This window comes from Felis catus, chromosome D3, assembly GCF_018350175.1.
Source record: "Felis catus isolate Fca126 chromosome D3, F.catus_Fca126_mat1.0, whole genome shotgun sequence".
Classification (NCBI taxonomy): Eukaryota; Metazoa; Chordata; class Mammalia; order Carnivora; family Felidae; genus Felis; species Felis catus.
This window is the reverse complement of record NC_058379.1, coordinates 57280805-57296079: the sequence shown is the minus strand read 5'-3', so window position 1 is coordinate 57296079 and position 15275 is coordinate 57280805. Positions and strand designations below refer to the sequence as shown.

The window sequence follows — 15275 nt, the reverse complement described above, 5'->3', positions numbered from 1 at the left end:
AATTAGAGCTACATGAATCAACACAACTCTAAAACACGTTAAGCTAAAAAGCCAAGATGTAAGAGAATACATATTGTTATCAAGTTTTAACAACTGTAAAGCAATACTGTTTGTGGCTACAGAAATGTATAGTAGAAGTATAAAAACACTCATGGGAATGATATGCAGTGAATTCAGCCTTGTAGTTGTCCTAAGGGAAGAATGGAGGGGAAAGAGTTCGGGAAAGAATACACAGGGGTCCCTCAATACCAATAATATCTACTTTTTTTAAATTGCAGCAAAAATATGACAATATTAATAACAGTTGGACGGCAGTTACTTGAGTATTCATTAATGATAGTCTCTATTCTTGCCTCGGTGAGGGGGTCAGGGGAAGATTATGAGGCCTGTGCCTCGTTCAGCTATACGATACAGCACCAACTTCAGCAAGCAACCATCACTCCACGAAGAGAGGTTAAGGGCCAAAGAAAGAGGGAGAAAGAGTCTCATTTGTTCATAAATGATGTAGCTCAGTATTACCAACTTCCTATTTCCAGGGGGAAAAGTTCCAGAGAAGTTGGCTTAAAAGTCAGTTTCTCTTGGGGCACCTGGGTGGCTCAGTCGGTTAAGCGTCCGACTTCAGCTCAGGGCTTGATCTCACGGGCTGTGAGTTCGAGCCCCGCGTCGGGCTCTGTGCTGACAGCTCAGAGCCTGGAGCCTGCTTCGGATTCTGTGTCTCCCTCTCTGCCCCTCCCCTGCTCATGCTCTGTCTCTGTCTGTCTCAAAAATAAATAAAAACATTAAAAAAAAAAGTCAGTTTCTCTTAAATGCCACGAAGACTAGATGAAAGCATTTAAAGAGCAAGTGAAAAGGGACATGGTGGCTTCAGCATCACAGCAGGAATCACACTTTTCCCACTTAAGAGTGTAAGTTTCAATGGGACTGAATGTCCAGGAGAACCTAACTGTAGTATTATACTGTGCCAACTTAAAAATGTCTTATATGTGAGATTTTTAGGTTTTGTTTTTTTTTTTTCCAAGATTTTAAGTAAACTCTACACTCAATGCGGGGCCCAAACTTACAACCCCGAGATGAAGAGTTGCACACTCTACTGACTGAGCCAGCCAGTTAGCGAGCACTTGGTCACACTAAAAACACTTCCTCCACTGCATTTGGTCAGCTTAAAATTCTACATGTGTGATTCAACTGAAATGACAAGTATGTAGTATGTTTTCTTCCTACCTCTGTAGAATGAAGGCTGCCAGTGAACTGCATTTACCCAGTTTTCATGACCAGCCAGCACAGTCTCTAGAGTAACCGCAAATGCTATTTTAATACCTGCAACAAAAAGAATGACATATTCTTCCTGAAAGCTCTTCTAAAAAGAATTTCCATTACCAACAAAGTTGTACAACTATGTACTCCCTTTCCAAAAGTCAGAAGAGAAACATGATTTAGAGTCAATAATTCAACAAAAAAAATTTCATTGACTTCATTGTTCAAAATTACAAGAGAAAAAGTTCTAAAATTGCATAAATTTTTCTCTAGTCATAAGTACATATTAAGGAGTATGTCCAATTCTAAAACTTTTCTGGGATAGCTGCTGTTATACTGCAATGAAAAAGGAAAAACAGACATGTCAGCCTCCTGGCTATCTTTAGTCATTATCAGCATATAATAACCTAAAATACCATTTTAAAAAAACTTAAGAAAAATGCAGAAATAAAGGAGGTCAAATCAGTACTGTGACCTTTCAAAATCATTAATAAAAATGTAACAAAATTTCATATTTGGGAACAGCCAGCTACTCATGACATGCTGTTTAAGGATTTCTAGGTTTTCCCCAGAAAACCACGTACCAAAATCTCAACTCTAAAGGGCTTCAAAACCAAGAAGAGTAATAACAAAGGAGAGTACTCCTACGTGAACAACACTATAATTTAGTTGAACACTTAAAAATATTTCCTTCAAATACAACATCCCAACAGGATCTGCCATGCAGGGGTACTGCTCTGATTACCACCCAATAAGAAAATCAGAATTACACATCCCACTCAAATGTAGGGCTCTGGCTCATCTTCTCTCATCCAGTAAAGGTACGGATAACTTACTTTATTCTTTTAGACCTTCCAATGCTAAACTAAAAATTTGGCATCTTATAATTTATAATTTGAGAAAACAGTAAACATTTTCAGCAATTTCTAAAAATCTTACAAATGTGGTTTAGAAGAAAAGTAAGTTTCATATACAAAAAATAACTTATCCTTAAAAAAAATTGTTTTTAAAAATGCACAGTATCCGTTTCACATAGGTATCTGATACTTTTGAAAAACTAACCTTCACCTAGGTGTGTTGTGTTAATAATATTATGAATGAGTCAGGAAACTGCTAACATCAAATATTTTCATTATTACTCACCTTCATTTTCTATCGTAAAAGTATTTTCCTTCAGCTTTATATTATCATCATCCTGAGTTTCTAAAGATGTTGATTTTACATACAGCCTCCATATTCGTATCAGGCAATCTTGTGAGCAGCTCGCCAGGAAAAGATCTCTACCTAATAAAACAACAATTTTTATTATTTTTTTAAACATTATATCTTAAATTTATGTGTAAGACTTTCTCCTCCACAATATGCAGATCTTTAAACTTCCTGAAAAAATTAGACTTTGCCTCCCAGCCCTTTATTCACTTGACCTATATTCTTTTTCAGTAACATTGGCAAATATACATACAATACTAATAAATGGTTACGACATGTGTTCTTATACAGTCTACAAAATTATACAAAGATGGGGCGCCTGGGTGGCGCAGTCGGTTAAGCATCCGACTTCAGCCAGGTCACGATCTCGCGGTCCATGAGTTCGAGCCCCACGTCGGGCTCTGGGCTGATGGCTCGGAGCCTGGAGCCTGTTTCCGATTCTGTATCCCCCTCTCTCTCTGCCCCTCCCCCGTTCATGCTCTGTCTCTCTCTGTCCTAAAAATAAATAATAAAACGTTGAAAAAAAAAAATTCAAAATTCTACAAAGAACTCCTCAAGAATGTCTACGTGTGTAATAGTCGGCTAGTGTCCGCTTTAAAACATCAACTGCTTTCATCCTCTGCCACCCCAATTGATAGTTAACAAAAGGGGTAAGTATCCTCTTTTCTAACAGGGACAACAGAAAAATGTTACATACAAAGAAAATTTTAAATGAAAACACAACAGGCTGCTTTCCAGGAAGTTCCACACACTTGCCCCATCATATGAACTTCAGCAAGATTTCATACTGACCAAAGGTTGCCCATTCCACGCCTCTTATCCAATCCTCATGTCCACAGAGAAAAAGCACTTTCTGAAACTAGTAAGATAACAAAAATCATCAGACTTGATGTAAGAATTTAAATTTTCAGGTATATCAGTGATTTCATTTGGGGTCACAGCCAGTCCTGATGCACTTTTTTTTTGTTTTTTAAATTGGCAACACTATCTGATCAGACATAAGGTAGAGCTCTCATTTGGGAATGAAAAAATCTCATAGTCATCTAACTTATCTAACGGAGCAATGCTGAGTACATAATAGCTATAAATAGATAAATACTCTAAATTTTTACAGGATAAAATGACACGTATTATTCTGTAGAAAAAAGTCGGGTGGTCGGACATTCACAACCATTTTAAACTTTACTATAGAAGGTAAAGAAAGAAATATCTCTACTATTGAAGTTTTAAGTGACCCAACCCCTTTTCCGGAACTTCTCTCCTCTTATGTCTCAATATCTAGGTAAGCTCGGAAAGACAAACACTACCAGCTGTATTTCACCATAGATATAATTTATTTAGAATTTACCAAAAAACAAATTTATAAACCACCACCACAGCATCTTCCTCCTGTCCTTCCACCATCTAATGATCCGTTTCCACCTAACAACTCTGGACCAGGTGGCCAAGGCAGCACTTACTTGTGTTCAAAGAGAGTGGAAAACCATCTAAAAGAGGACTTTCAAAAAAGATTCTCGTACTGGATTATTTTAGAGTAGTAGAACATCCCTAAAATTTATCATCTGGAACTAGGCTGCATTAAAATGTGTAATTAAGCAGAACGTAAATCATTAATTACCTGGTCATTTTGTTGAACGAATAAGTGAATTTTGCAGTCATCATCACCACATGCTAATATTGGTACTGGGAGGATAAAAAGAGGCTTTACTGTAAATATTCCATCACACGTTATGATTATCACCTATGATGGATTCTAAGAACTTGGTAAAGAATCCAGACTTCTGGGGCGCCTGGGTGGCGCAGTCGGTTAAGCGTCCGACTTCAACCAGGTCACGATCTCGCGGTCTGTGAGTTCGAGCCCCGCGTCAGGCTCTGGGCTGATGGCTCAGAGCCTGGAGCCTGCTTCCGATTCTGTGTCTCCCTCTCTCTCTGCCCTTCCCCTGTTCATGCTCTGTCTCTCTCTGTCCCAAAAATAAATAAACGTTGAAAAAAAAAAAAAAAAAAAAAAAGAATCCAGACTTCTATGTCCCACACCCTGCACAAACAAACTGAAAGTGCTCAATAAATGTCTGTAGGAATAAAATGAATAATCTCAAATGTTCTATTAGTTACTTGGTGCCTGGGTGGCTCAGTTGGTTGAGCATCAGACTCTTGATTTCAACTCAGGTGATGATCTCACAGTTTGTGAGATCAAGCCCTGTGTTGGACTCTGCACTGACAGCACAGAGCTTGCTTGGAATTCGCTCTCCCCCTCTCTCTCTGCCCCTCCCCTGCGCTGTCTCTCAAAACAAATAAAAAAAAAAAAAAAAACCAAACAGCTACTCGGCAAAGAATCACTGCTAATTAGCTCCGAGTCCTTTCCTCCATTCTGTGTCATTTACGATAGAAGCAGCAGTGAAAAGAGAAACACAAAAAGCAAGTTGGGAGCATTTCACCATGTCAACCAGAAGATTAATATGAAAAGTTGCTGGTCCGACACAGCCAGAAAATGTACGAGCTATGTAGGAGTCCAGCATCATGGCTACTGCACAAAGATTTAAGGGTTTGTTACTTCAAGGACCTTACACTTTGAGAGTTCAACAGTAAAACAAAATTCATGAAGCAAGTAGAGAACAAAATAAAAGCGCATATAATTACTTCATAATTGAAAGTTGCTAAGAGAATAGATCTTAAAAGTTCTCATCACAAGGAAAAAAATTCTGTACCTATGGATGGTGAGGAATGTTCACCAGACTTATTGTGGTGATTTCACAATATATATAAATATCAAATCCTTACATTGTATACTTAAAACTAATACGTGTCAATTATACCTCAATTTTTTAAAAAAAAGAGCAGGTAATTAAATACATGGTTAAAATGTTATGAAAGGTAGGACTATAAAAAAATTCACATTACCAAAGGACAGCAGATAAAATTAGGAGTCTTTTTCTAAATTTGTTTTTCAAAGATTTTCTCACTCTAAATCAGGTAAAAACAAAAAAAACAAAAAAAACCCCAGGGGCACCTGGGTGGCTCAGTCGATTGAGCATCCGACTTCGGCTCAGGTCATGATCTCAAGGTTTCTGAGTTTGAGGGTATGGGGCTTGCTGCTGTCAGCACTTCGGATTCTCTGTCCCCCTCACTCATCACCCCTCCCACGCTGGCTGGCAGCTCTCTCAAACAAACAAACATCAAAAAACAAAACAAAACACAAAAACAAAAACTCCAGTCACTTGGCCTCACTGTGGATGGGAAGAAACTAAATTCTCTGCTATGAAGCCAGAATGTGGGAGTTCCTCCTCCCGGGGAGCCCTTGCACAAAGTTCATCACATCGTAACACGGAGTTGCAGTTGCTGCTGCAAAGGGCAAGGGAGACTGGTGGCCTCTCTCCACCAAGTATGTCCTCCAGACAACTGAGGCGGCAGAGACAGACTGAACCACATTGGCCAACAACTCTGTGGAGGACAATCAAAGGTACGTACAGATGGGTTTCATAGCAAAAGGGAAGTTTTTCTGTTGGGAGATTCTAAGTGATCTTGGGCCAATGGTCATTATGCAGGATGTGAAGAGGCTCTCATCTTCAGAGGAATGTTCACAGGGTTCATCTTTAGTATTTTTTTCAACTTATGCCAGATCTCAGCCTTCAAAGAGTTCATTTTCCCAAATTATATCTATAGATGTTGATAACGTACGCGATAAATAGCATCAATCCCAAGTACATATTAGGTCTCTTAAATTTTCAACAGCTATCAAAATTTTTACAACTTCTCTTAATTTTATGTTCTATACACCAATCATTTGAATACTGAAAACAAAGGTACGCTTCTGGGTAACGTAGCATAAGGAACACAGTAGTGCAATCACTATGTTGTACACCTGAAACTAATGTAACATTGTGTCAACTATACTTCCATTCTTTTAAAAGGTCTATTTTCCATGTTTCAACTTATCTAGATACAATATTAAAACCGAACGTGTCTGGTTGTAGGGAGATATAAAAATATATTGCTGTTTTTTGTGGTGTTTTGGGATTTTTAGGTAGGGTCTACACATGGGGCTCGAACTCACAACTCAGAGATCAAGAGTAGCATGCTCTACTGAGCCAGCCAGGCACCTATACTGCTGTTTTAACATATACTCAGCAGGATACTCACCATCAGTATTAGGCAAATAAGACAAGCAGAGAGCCAGAGTGAATCCATTTCCAAAGTTCAAGGTCTGAAGGCATGTTACTAAGAAATAAAAAACACCATGAACAACTAACACTGAGCTTATCCACCTAGAAAGGTTGGGCAGCATCGTCAACAGCCCTGGGTGCAACAGGGATGAGAGAAGTCAATCCTGAGACCCAATGACCATGTGGACGTAAATGGTCAATTTTTAACGTTACAGGGAATAAAAGGACTTCAAAGACTGAAAGAAACTGACATGTATGTTCTTTCGTCACTTGACAATTACTATTTCATTTGTATTATAATTTCTCTAAACCTACCTTCTGAACCGTTTTTAGACCAGACTCGAACAGTAGAATCAGAAGCTGCAGACACCATCAGTGTACGGAATGCAACGCCTGACGCCCTCTTCTGGTAAAGAGCATGCACTGCATTAACAGGTCCTTCGTGGCCTTGGAGATGGACTGCTTTTAAAAGCTACATCAGAAAGAATTGACAAAAACACGGTGATAAAAAAGGACTTAACAGCTTTACCTTTACTGAATTAAAATCACAGAATTAAAAGTACTGTTAAACTACCTGACCCAGAAATACATCCTCTAGAGTTGAAGAGCAAGTAAACTTCAGAGAAGTTGGTCTGACTGCAGTAAGGACACTTAAAGTGTGCATACCCTTTGACACAGCAATTTCGCATCTAAGAATCTACTCTGAGATGCTAACCACACTAGTGTAACAAATAGTAACAAACGAATGCAGAAAAAGATTCATCACACAATCTTTATACTAGTGAAAAATTGCAATCAACCTAAAATTTTTAAGAGGAACTGATTAAATTATTGTAGATACACACTGTAGTCAACAAAAAAGGATAACATGGAAAGACAACCACAACACTGATATTTTTTGAAGACTAGAGCCAGCTTTGTGGAATGTTTCTCTTTTGGATCAGTCTGATATTTCCTCATGAATAGATTCAGGATATACATTTTGACATTACTATCCATGTGCATCCCATCAGGAAGCACATGATATCACTCTGTGCCAATATTAGTGAAGTTAAGCTTGGTATCCTAGTAAAGGTAGTGTCTGCCATGTTTTTTCACTGCGAAGGTAAAAATTTTTTTCGTAATGTTATGTAAGATTATACTTTGGAACTTGGTACTTCTCCATCAAACTTTAACCAAATATTTTTAGCATACACTCATGATACTTGCCTGAATCAAGTACAGCTGGAAAATGAAAAAAAAAAAAAAATGGCAAACAGAACTAAGAAATTCCATTTATCATCTAAATGCTTGCCATGCAAGATTATGCCCTGTGGTATCATTTCTGTTATTTTAGGTGTATTTTTTAGAGTTCAAAATGTGTGAGATTCCATCATATCCTTTGATAAGTATCTTCTATAATTTGCTATCTCCCAAAATAGTGGGGTCCCTTAAATGTTTCAATTGTTTTCCCAATTAAGCTGAACTCTGCCATTCAAGAAAATAATTATGTATAAGGTTCTGTACACTAACTTCCTGCAACCATTAACTTTTGGCTTCTTGGAAAACTCATTTTAAAAAACTCAAGTACAATATAATCTCTTGCATGTATAATTATACACACGAAATAGAGAACTACAACAATGTTCATTAGAATGTTAACTCTGTTGAGGTTCTGTACTTAGTTTGTTTTCCTTCTTCAAGCTTTTCTGTAAACTTCCTTCACATGTGTCTATATCATTACTCCCCCCAAATTTAAATCTCTTGAAAATACTCATTTTACATTTTTAAGCAGGGGTGTATGTCAACCATCAGAGAATTTTAGAAACTCAAAAGAAACCTCTCAAGTTTGTCACCTTGTTAAAAAAACAATGCTCACTCTTCAAAGACAAACCTCTCATTCTAACAGCTTAGAATTATTTCCTTTTATCAGAAGTCAAGGTGTGTTGAACACCTGCATACATGGAAATGCATACGGAAAGGAGCCTGTAAGGCTCTAAGGTTTCCATGTGTGGCCCCTTCCTCTAAATCCTCTTATTCCCTTTAACCCCCTTTTATGCCTTTCACCCTCCTGCCATCCTCCCTGTCTGGCCTCACATTTTCTCCTCTGGCTCCTCCTGAAGTTTGCTGCCACAAGATACTTGCTCAGTCTGTGATCCCCTATTGACAGAAGCGTGGGGCAGCAATGAGGAAAGAGTTTTTCAAGTCTCACCTCAAGATCTCAAAATCAAGTGTTCAAATCACTCACTCCCTCTGGATTCCTCTACCAAGATCAGTCCAAACAGGAGTTAAGTTTGCTACACCTCCCTTTGCTCTCATTCACGTCTAGGTACTTCCAAAATCCCCACCTCCACACCTGCCCTCTCCTTCTGAGGACAAGTATGGATGCCAGGCCAGCAATTCAAGTGAAATGTCTACAAGTAAATTCCACATCTTTCCTCCAGTTTCCCTATCTTACTTTGTAGAAGCACCCTTCTCCCAAGACCTGAAAACAGAATCCCACTATTTTTATTACTTACTCCCTAACACCAGCTCCCACTCCTTTAATAACTAGTCAATGTCAAAATCATTTTGCCTTCAAAAACACCCCACATCGCTTTCTTCCTATTTTTTCCTACTCTGATATGGCACATTGCTGTCAGATCAATCTTCTTCTGTTATTCATACTCTTCTGCTTAGAAATCATCAAGGACTTCCTAGTGCCTGCTAATAAAGAACAAACTCTTAAAGCTGGTATCTACATTTCCACATGATCTTCCCCTACCGTACTTCTCTAGTAGTACTGCCTACAATGAATTATCAAGAAACATGTCCAGAACTATGTCATTCAGTTACAAGGAATGCTAAGAAACTTAAAAGGGGAAAAAAAAAGTTAAGACTTGAACGAAGCTTGGGAAATGGTACTTAAAGATACTCATGTTGGTCCATGTCAGAACTTTAGAGCCCTCACTATACTCACGGTGCACTGGGACTCTCTAAAGGAGGTATAGAATATAGTGTTTCCCAACCTTGATTGGCCATAGATTCCTTTTTTTACTTAACTTCTTGAGAGATGAATGCCTCCCTGAACAAGCTTTTTTAGAAAGCCCTGTCCTAAAGCTTAGGCTTGGGTTAAGACTAGATACTGCTGAACAGGTGGTCTTCTTTATCAACTGAGCTTTTTCATTCATGCCAGGAATTTCCTACCAGGAATTCTAGACCCTTAAATTCCTCCCAAGGAGGGGCACCTGGGTGGCCCAGTCGGTTGGGTGTCTGACTTCGGCTCAGGTCATGACCTCATGGCTCATGAGTTCAAGCCCCATGTTGGGCTCTGTGCCGACAGCTCAGAGCCTGGAGCCTGCTTCTGATTCTGTGTCTCCCTCTCTCTGTCTCTTTCTCCTTCAAAAATAAACAAACACTAGGGGCACCTGGGTGGCTCAGTAGGTTAAGCACCCAACCTCACTCAGGTCATGATCTCAGTTTGTGGACTAGAAACCCACATCAGGCTCTGTGCTGACAGCTCAGAGCCTGGAGTCTGCTTCGGATTCTGTGTCTCCCTCTCTCTGACCCTCACCCACTCACGTTCTGTCTCTCTCTCTCAAAAATAAATAAACATTAAATTTTTTTAAGAAATAAAATAAAAATAAACATTAAAAAAAATTTTTTTTAATTCCTCCCAAGGAAACCACCTGATACTTTAAGACCCAATTCAAAGACCACCTCTTAAAACTCTACTAAACTCACAGCACCACGGTTGTGGTACAGCAAGCTAGAGCACATTATCTACGGAGCTACCCTTGCTCTTTAACTCTTCAAGTAGATTTTGCCTTCAAAACCATGTACGTGAATCATGAATAGGATTCTGCCTCATCTACATCTACTGCATGACAGATGTTCAAATGTCTAACACGCTAACTTTTAATCTTTGCTTACAACTAGAAACAACCTAGTGTCCATCAATAAAAATCCGTCCATACTCAGCACTGCATATTATAACATCACTCAGAATTATGTAAATCTATATCCACATGGTAATAGCTGTCCTGTGAACAAGGCAGTACTAATTTATGCTATCAGTGAAGACAGAACAAATAGCCCCTGTATAGGCAGTGTGAAAACTATTACAAAATGATGGGAAATTCACAGAAATGAATGGCAGCATGTGAATATGAGAGCAAATATCAGAAGGAAGGGTACAGGGCATGTGAAGTATAGAAGATACAGGACCTGGATTACTGGTAAGAATAAAGCAACTTCATAAAAGAATACAGTAGAAAGGACAAAAAGACCTGAAAATAAAAGCAGATAAAGGTCTTTTCTTATAACTATAAACATGTCCACCCACCTGATTATTCTTTATTTCCCAGTGAATCACTTGATTATCAGATCCTCCAGAAAGTAATTCAGTAGAAGGAGCTGAAAAAAGTTGTATCTCCATAAATATTTTTATTTTTTCCCCAGCTGTCTTGAAAACTCTCAAGGCTATAGAAAAGATACAAGCAAACTCATATACCCTTATCTAGACTCACCAACTATTAACATTTTGCCACATTTGCCTAACATCTCACTTTCTCTATCCACGCATACATAGATCCCTTTATTTTAACAAACCATTTAAAAATAAGTTGCAGACATCATGACCTCTGACTTTCTAACACTTTATTATATGTAACCTAAGAATTAGAACATTTCCGTACGTACCACAGGACAATTAACATATTCAAAAGTTTTAATTGTTGATTGATACAGTATCACCATGTAACATACAGTCCATATTTAAATTACCCTGAATTGTCCCAGTAACGTCTTTTGTAACTTTTATAAATTCTGAACCTAAGGACCACAAATTGCATATTTAGTTGCCATATCTTTTTAATATCCTTTAACCTAGAATAGTTTCCCAGTCCCCTTTTTTTGGGACAATGACAGTCCCAGCCAGTTGTTTTGCAAATGTCCCTCAATCTGGATATACCTGGTTGTTTCAACATGTAAGATGCACGCTAAATACTTTCGGCAGGAATGACCTATATGAGACATTTACAGTCAACTGCTATCAAGTATATGACATATTTTTGAAATAAGACAAATATTTCAGAGTAGCTCTTTTAAACACAACTTCTTGTGGATAACAGAAGAATAAGGAGTAACAACCAAAAAGGGAGAAATAATCAAATATAATTTTCCACTTATGGTTCTTCTGGTCTGTGTGCTAGATATTTAGGGGAGTAACAGGGGGATTGCCTGAAGAACATTAGATCCATAGTCAGAAGTCCGAGGTTCATGTCCAAACCCTACTGCCAGCCAGCTGTGATCTTGGGGCTTTAATTTCTTCATGGATCACAGACACTAAGCCAATTATTTAACTACATGATTTTGAGAATTACTATAAGGTCCCTAAAAGTAATGTGTTAAAAATCAGACATTTTAAAAATATGAAATGGGGCAGCTGGGTGGCTTAGTCGGTTAAGCATCCAACTCCAGCTCAGATCATGATCTCATGGTTCGTGAGTTTGAGCCTTGTATGGGGCTCTCTGCTGTCAGCACAGAGCCCTCTTCAGATCCTCTGTCCCCCTCTCTCTGCCCCTCCGTGTTCTCTCTCTCACAAAATAAACATTAAAAAAATGAAAATAAAAATATGAAAGGTTTTTTTGTTGTTGTTTAAGTAGGCTCACACCCAACATGGGTCTTAAACTCATGACCCTGAGATCCAGTCACATGCTCTACAAACCAAGCCAGATGGGTTCTCCTAAAATTATGAAATAATATTATTAACATTTTATATATCACTAATACTTGGGTTAGAAAAAATATCTTAATTATCTACTGGTAGAGCCCTAATCTTAGGAAATCAAACATAACAGTTACAGATTACATTGAAACACAAGCAATTCATTTTATATAACCTCACTTTTAAAGATAAAATATACAAGCCCAAATTAACATTTTATAATAAATCCCTATGCTGAAATTCAAGTAGTCTTTGATGTCACTTGGCAGCAATTAATATAATTACAATTGTGCTTTAATATCTGCACCAACAGCCACTCTTTCTACTATTTAATGGTTTTTATTGACCTAACATGACGAATACTGCATTACCAATTGAAATAAGTGGCTTATTAACCTTTTTATCTTTTTATGTTTATTTTTGAGAGAGGCAGACAGAGCATGAGCAGGGCAGGGACAGAGAGAGGGAGATACAGAATCAGAAGCAGGCTCCAGGCTCTGAGCTGTCAGCAAAGACGCAGGGCTCAAACCCTCAGACCGCAAGATCATGAGCTGAGCCAAAGTTGGACCCTCAACTGACTGAGCCACCCAAGTGCCCCTAAACTTTTTTTTTAATGTCACAGATAAAATCATAGCAAAGTCATACTTATTCAGCAAATTCTGTATTTGTGCATGGCTCAGAATGCTCTCAATAAGTGTTTATGGAATAGAAAATAAAATTATTTCAGAGTCCATAAGAATACCACAGTAGGTATATAGAAGACATTTCAGCAAATTCCAAAGGATTTTGGAAGCACCATCTAAAAGCAATTCTTTTTAGAAACATGACTAACCATACTTATCAGAAAACAACTGAAAGTACCTTTAACAAACAGATGAATACTTACAACCATCTTGTTTACAAATCCACTGTACGCAATTGACCCGAGCAGTGTGACCATTCAGGTTGGTGGTGACAACCCTTTCCTTTACAAAAGAAAACACCGGTTAGTAAATTACAAATTATCCTACAGAGGAATTAATAAATTAATAAAAGTCAGATGTCAATGGTTTTGATGCTAATAAAAAGTTCAGGATTATTTCAAACAGAATCACTTCCCTTAATTCATAAACTCTAAACCATAGCTTAAACTATCCGTTCACTCTAATGTGTGCCTACCTTTGTCACCACTCCATATTCTGGATGTTCCTTGTTCTCAGCACACTGAGCTCTCAGGTCTTTATCTGCTAGCTCCTCCTGACCACCTTGGTCCTTCTCTACTGGGGAGCCTGTCTGGATACCCCAGGCTAACTCTTTCTTGTGCTCCCACAGGTCTCAGGGCCTACTGCTACCATGCTTGTACCAATCTCGGGGTTTTACTGACCAAAAAAAACCCCTCAATAGAGAAATTCACGATTATTGGAGTCAAATTCATGGCTCTCTTTATACGCCATGGCTGATCAGATGTTGGGTCATCAGCCTTAAAGAAACAAAGTTACCAGGCCACAACTAAGGTCTTCAGACATGGGATCCCTTCAAGGGGTGCAGTCAAGTTCCCAGCAGCCGCTCAGACTGTGCTTTCAGTAACATCCCTCCACACTTGGGCTTTATTTTACTTCACGCACTGAAGATATTAACTCTGTGACTACAGTGCCTTCCTCTTTAGGGCCACTTTCCCTATTTACTATGAACAGCACAAGCTTCCTATCTGCTTAAATGCCAACTGAAATTCAGATGTGAATGTGCAAAAACTGGTATATTTCACACATAAGTTATTTGAGGCTGTGAAACAATTTATAGTATTTCACTGTCTCTCTCACTAGATTAAGAATTCCTTGATGGGCAGGAATTATTACCCATTATCTTTGTGTCATCACCACCCAGTCCAGGACTAGCACAGAGGGTCCTCAAAAATCTGCTATCACACCAAAACTTTACTTTAGCATTTGACATGCTCTTATTCCTATATTTAATTTAGAGCCCAAACAACAGATATGTAACAAAGTACTTTTTAGGTCCAACATACTTCTTTTTTGGTAAGTTAAAATCCCCTAACATGGCCACGAGGCTATCATTAAAAGTAAAAATGTGATGGAAGACACGGGCACAAATACATTACGTGGCTGCAGAAAAATTGCCCTCTACAGCTGAGTCAGTCCTTGGTTGACTCTCTCAGTAAAGTTTTCCTTGGTTTTCCATGCTTTCTCCTGCCAGTTACGAACGCATGGCAGGGCATGGCGGAGCACCTGGGTGGTTCAGCTGGTTAAACTCTTGGTTTCAGCTGAGGTCATGATCTCATGGTGAGTTTGAGCCCTAAGTTGGGGCTCTGCACTGACAACTCTGAGCCTGCTTAGGATTCTCTCTCTTGCTCTCTGCCCCTCCCCTGCCCACGTGCATGCTCTCTCAAAAATAAACATTAAAAAAAAAAAAAAAGAATGCATGGCAACAATAGGAAACAAAGAGGCAGGAAGCCAGCTCAAGATACAGAAAATACATCTATTTCATATATAAATTTGAATGTGAAAAGATTATGAGAATGAGATTTTTAATCAAATAAAGCAGTACAGTAAGAAATACATAGAGCTATCTCCTGCATTGCATTTCCATTTCTAGCACTCTACTTTTTACACTGAGGCTCCTTTTGAGAAGCGATACTAATTGTATCCTCCAAAATCAGACAGTGGGAATGGAGTCATAATAACTCTGGTAAGACTGCAAAAACTAGTCACTTGGAAAGTTTGGTTATGGGCGCCTGCGTGGCTTAGTCAATTGAGCTCTGGACTCCCGAGATTGAGCGCTGGACTCTTGATTTCCGGTCAGCTCAAGATCTCACAGTTGGTGAGACAGAGCTTGTGGTTGGGCTCCGCCGGCCGACAGCACCGAACCTGCTAGGATTCTCTCTCTCCTTCTCCCTCTGACACTCCCCCTGCATGCGTTCTCTCTCTCAAAATAAACAAACATTTTAAAGGGGGAGAAAAAAAAGCCTG

General features: G+C 38.7%; 1 protein-coding gene across 6 annotated transcripts in view; it reads right to left on the bottom strand.

Moving 5' to 3' along the window:
* Positions 1–15275, bottom strand: part of ELP2 (elongator acetyltransferase complex subunit 2) — a 43920-nt gene that overhangs the window by 27923 nt on the left and 722 nt on the right. For 2 of the 6 annotated variants that reach the window (XM_045042092.1, XM_045042097.1), the window contains exons 2-9: positions 13196–13274; positions 10927–11063; positions 6939–7095; positions 6601–6678; positions 4082–4146; positions 3256–3322; positions 2398–2538; positions 1222–1317 (exon numbers count right to left, since the gene is read on the bottom strand). In XM_045042092.1, coding sequence (XP_044898027.1) covers positions 1222–1317; positions 2398–2538; positions 3256–3322; positions 4082–4146; positions 6601–6678; positions 6939–7095; positions 10927–11063; positions 13196–13274 — 820 coding nt within the window. The remainder of the gene's footprint in view (positions 1–1221; positions 1318–2397; positions 2539–3255; positions 3323–4081; positions 4147–6600; positions 6679–6938; positions 7096–10926; positions 11064–13195; positions 13275–15275) is intronic. The other 4 variants (XM_003995141.6, XM_045042093.1, XM_045042094.1 and 1 more) reach the window with 4 other exon arrangements.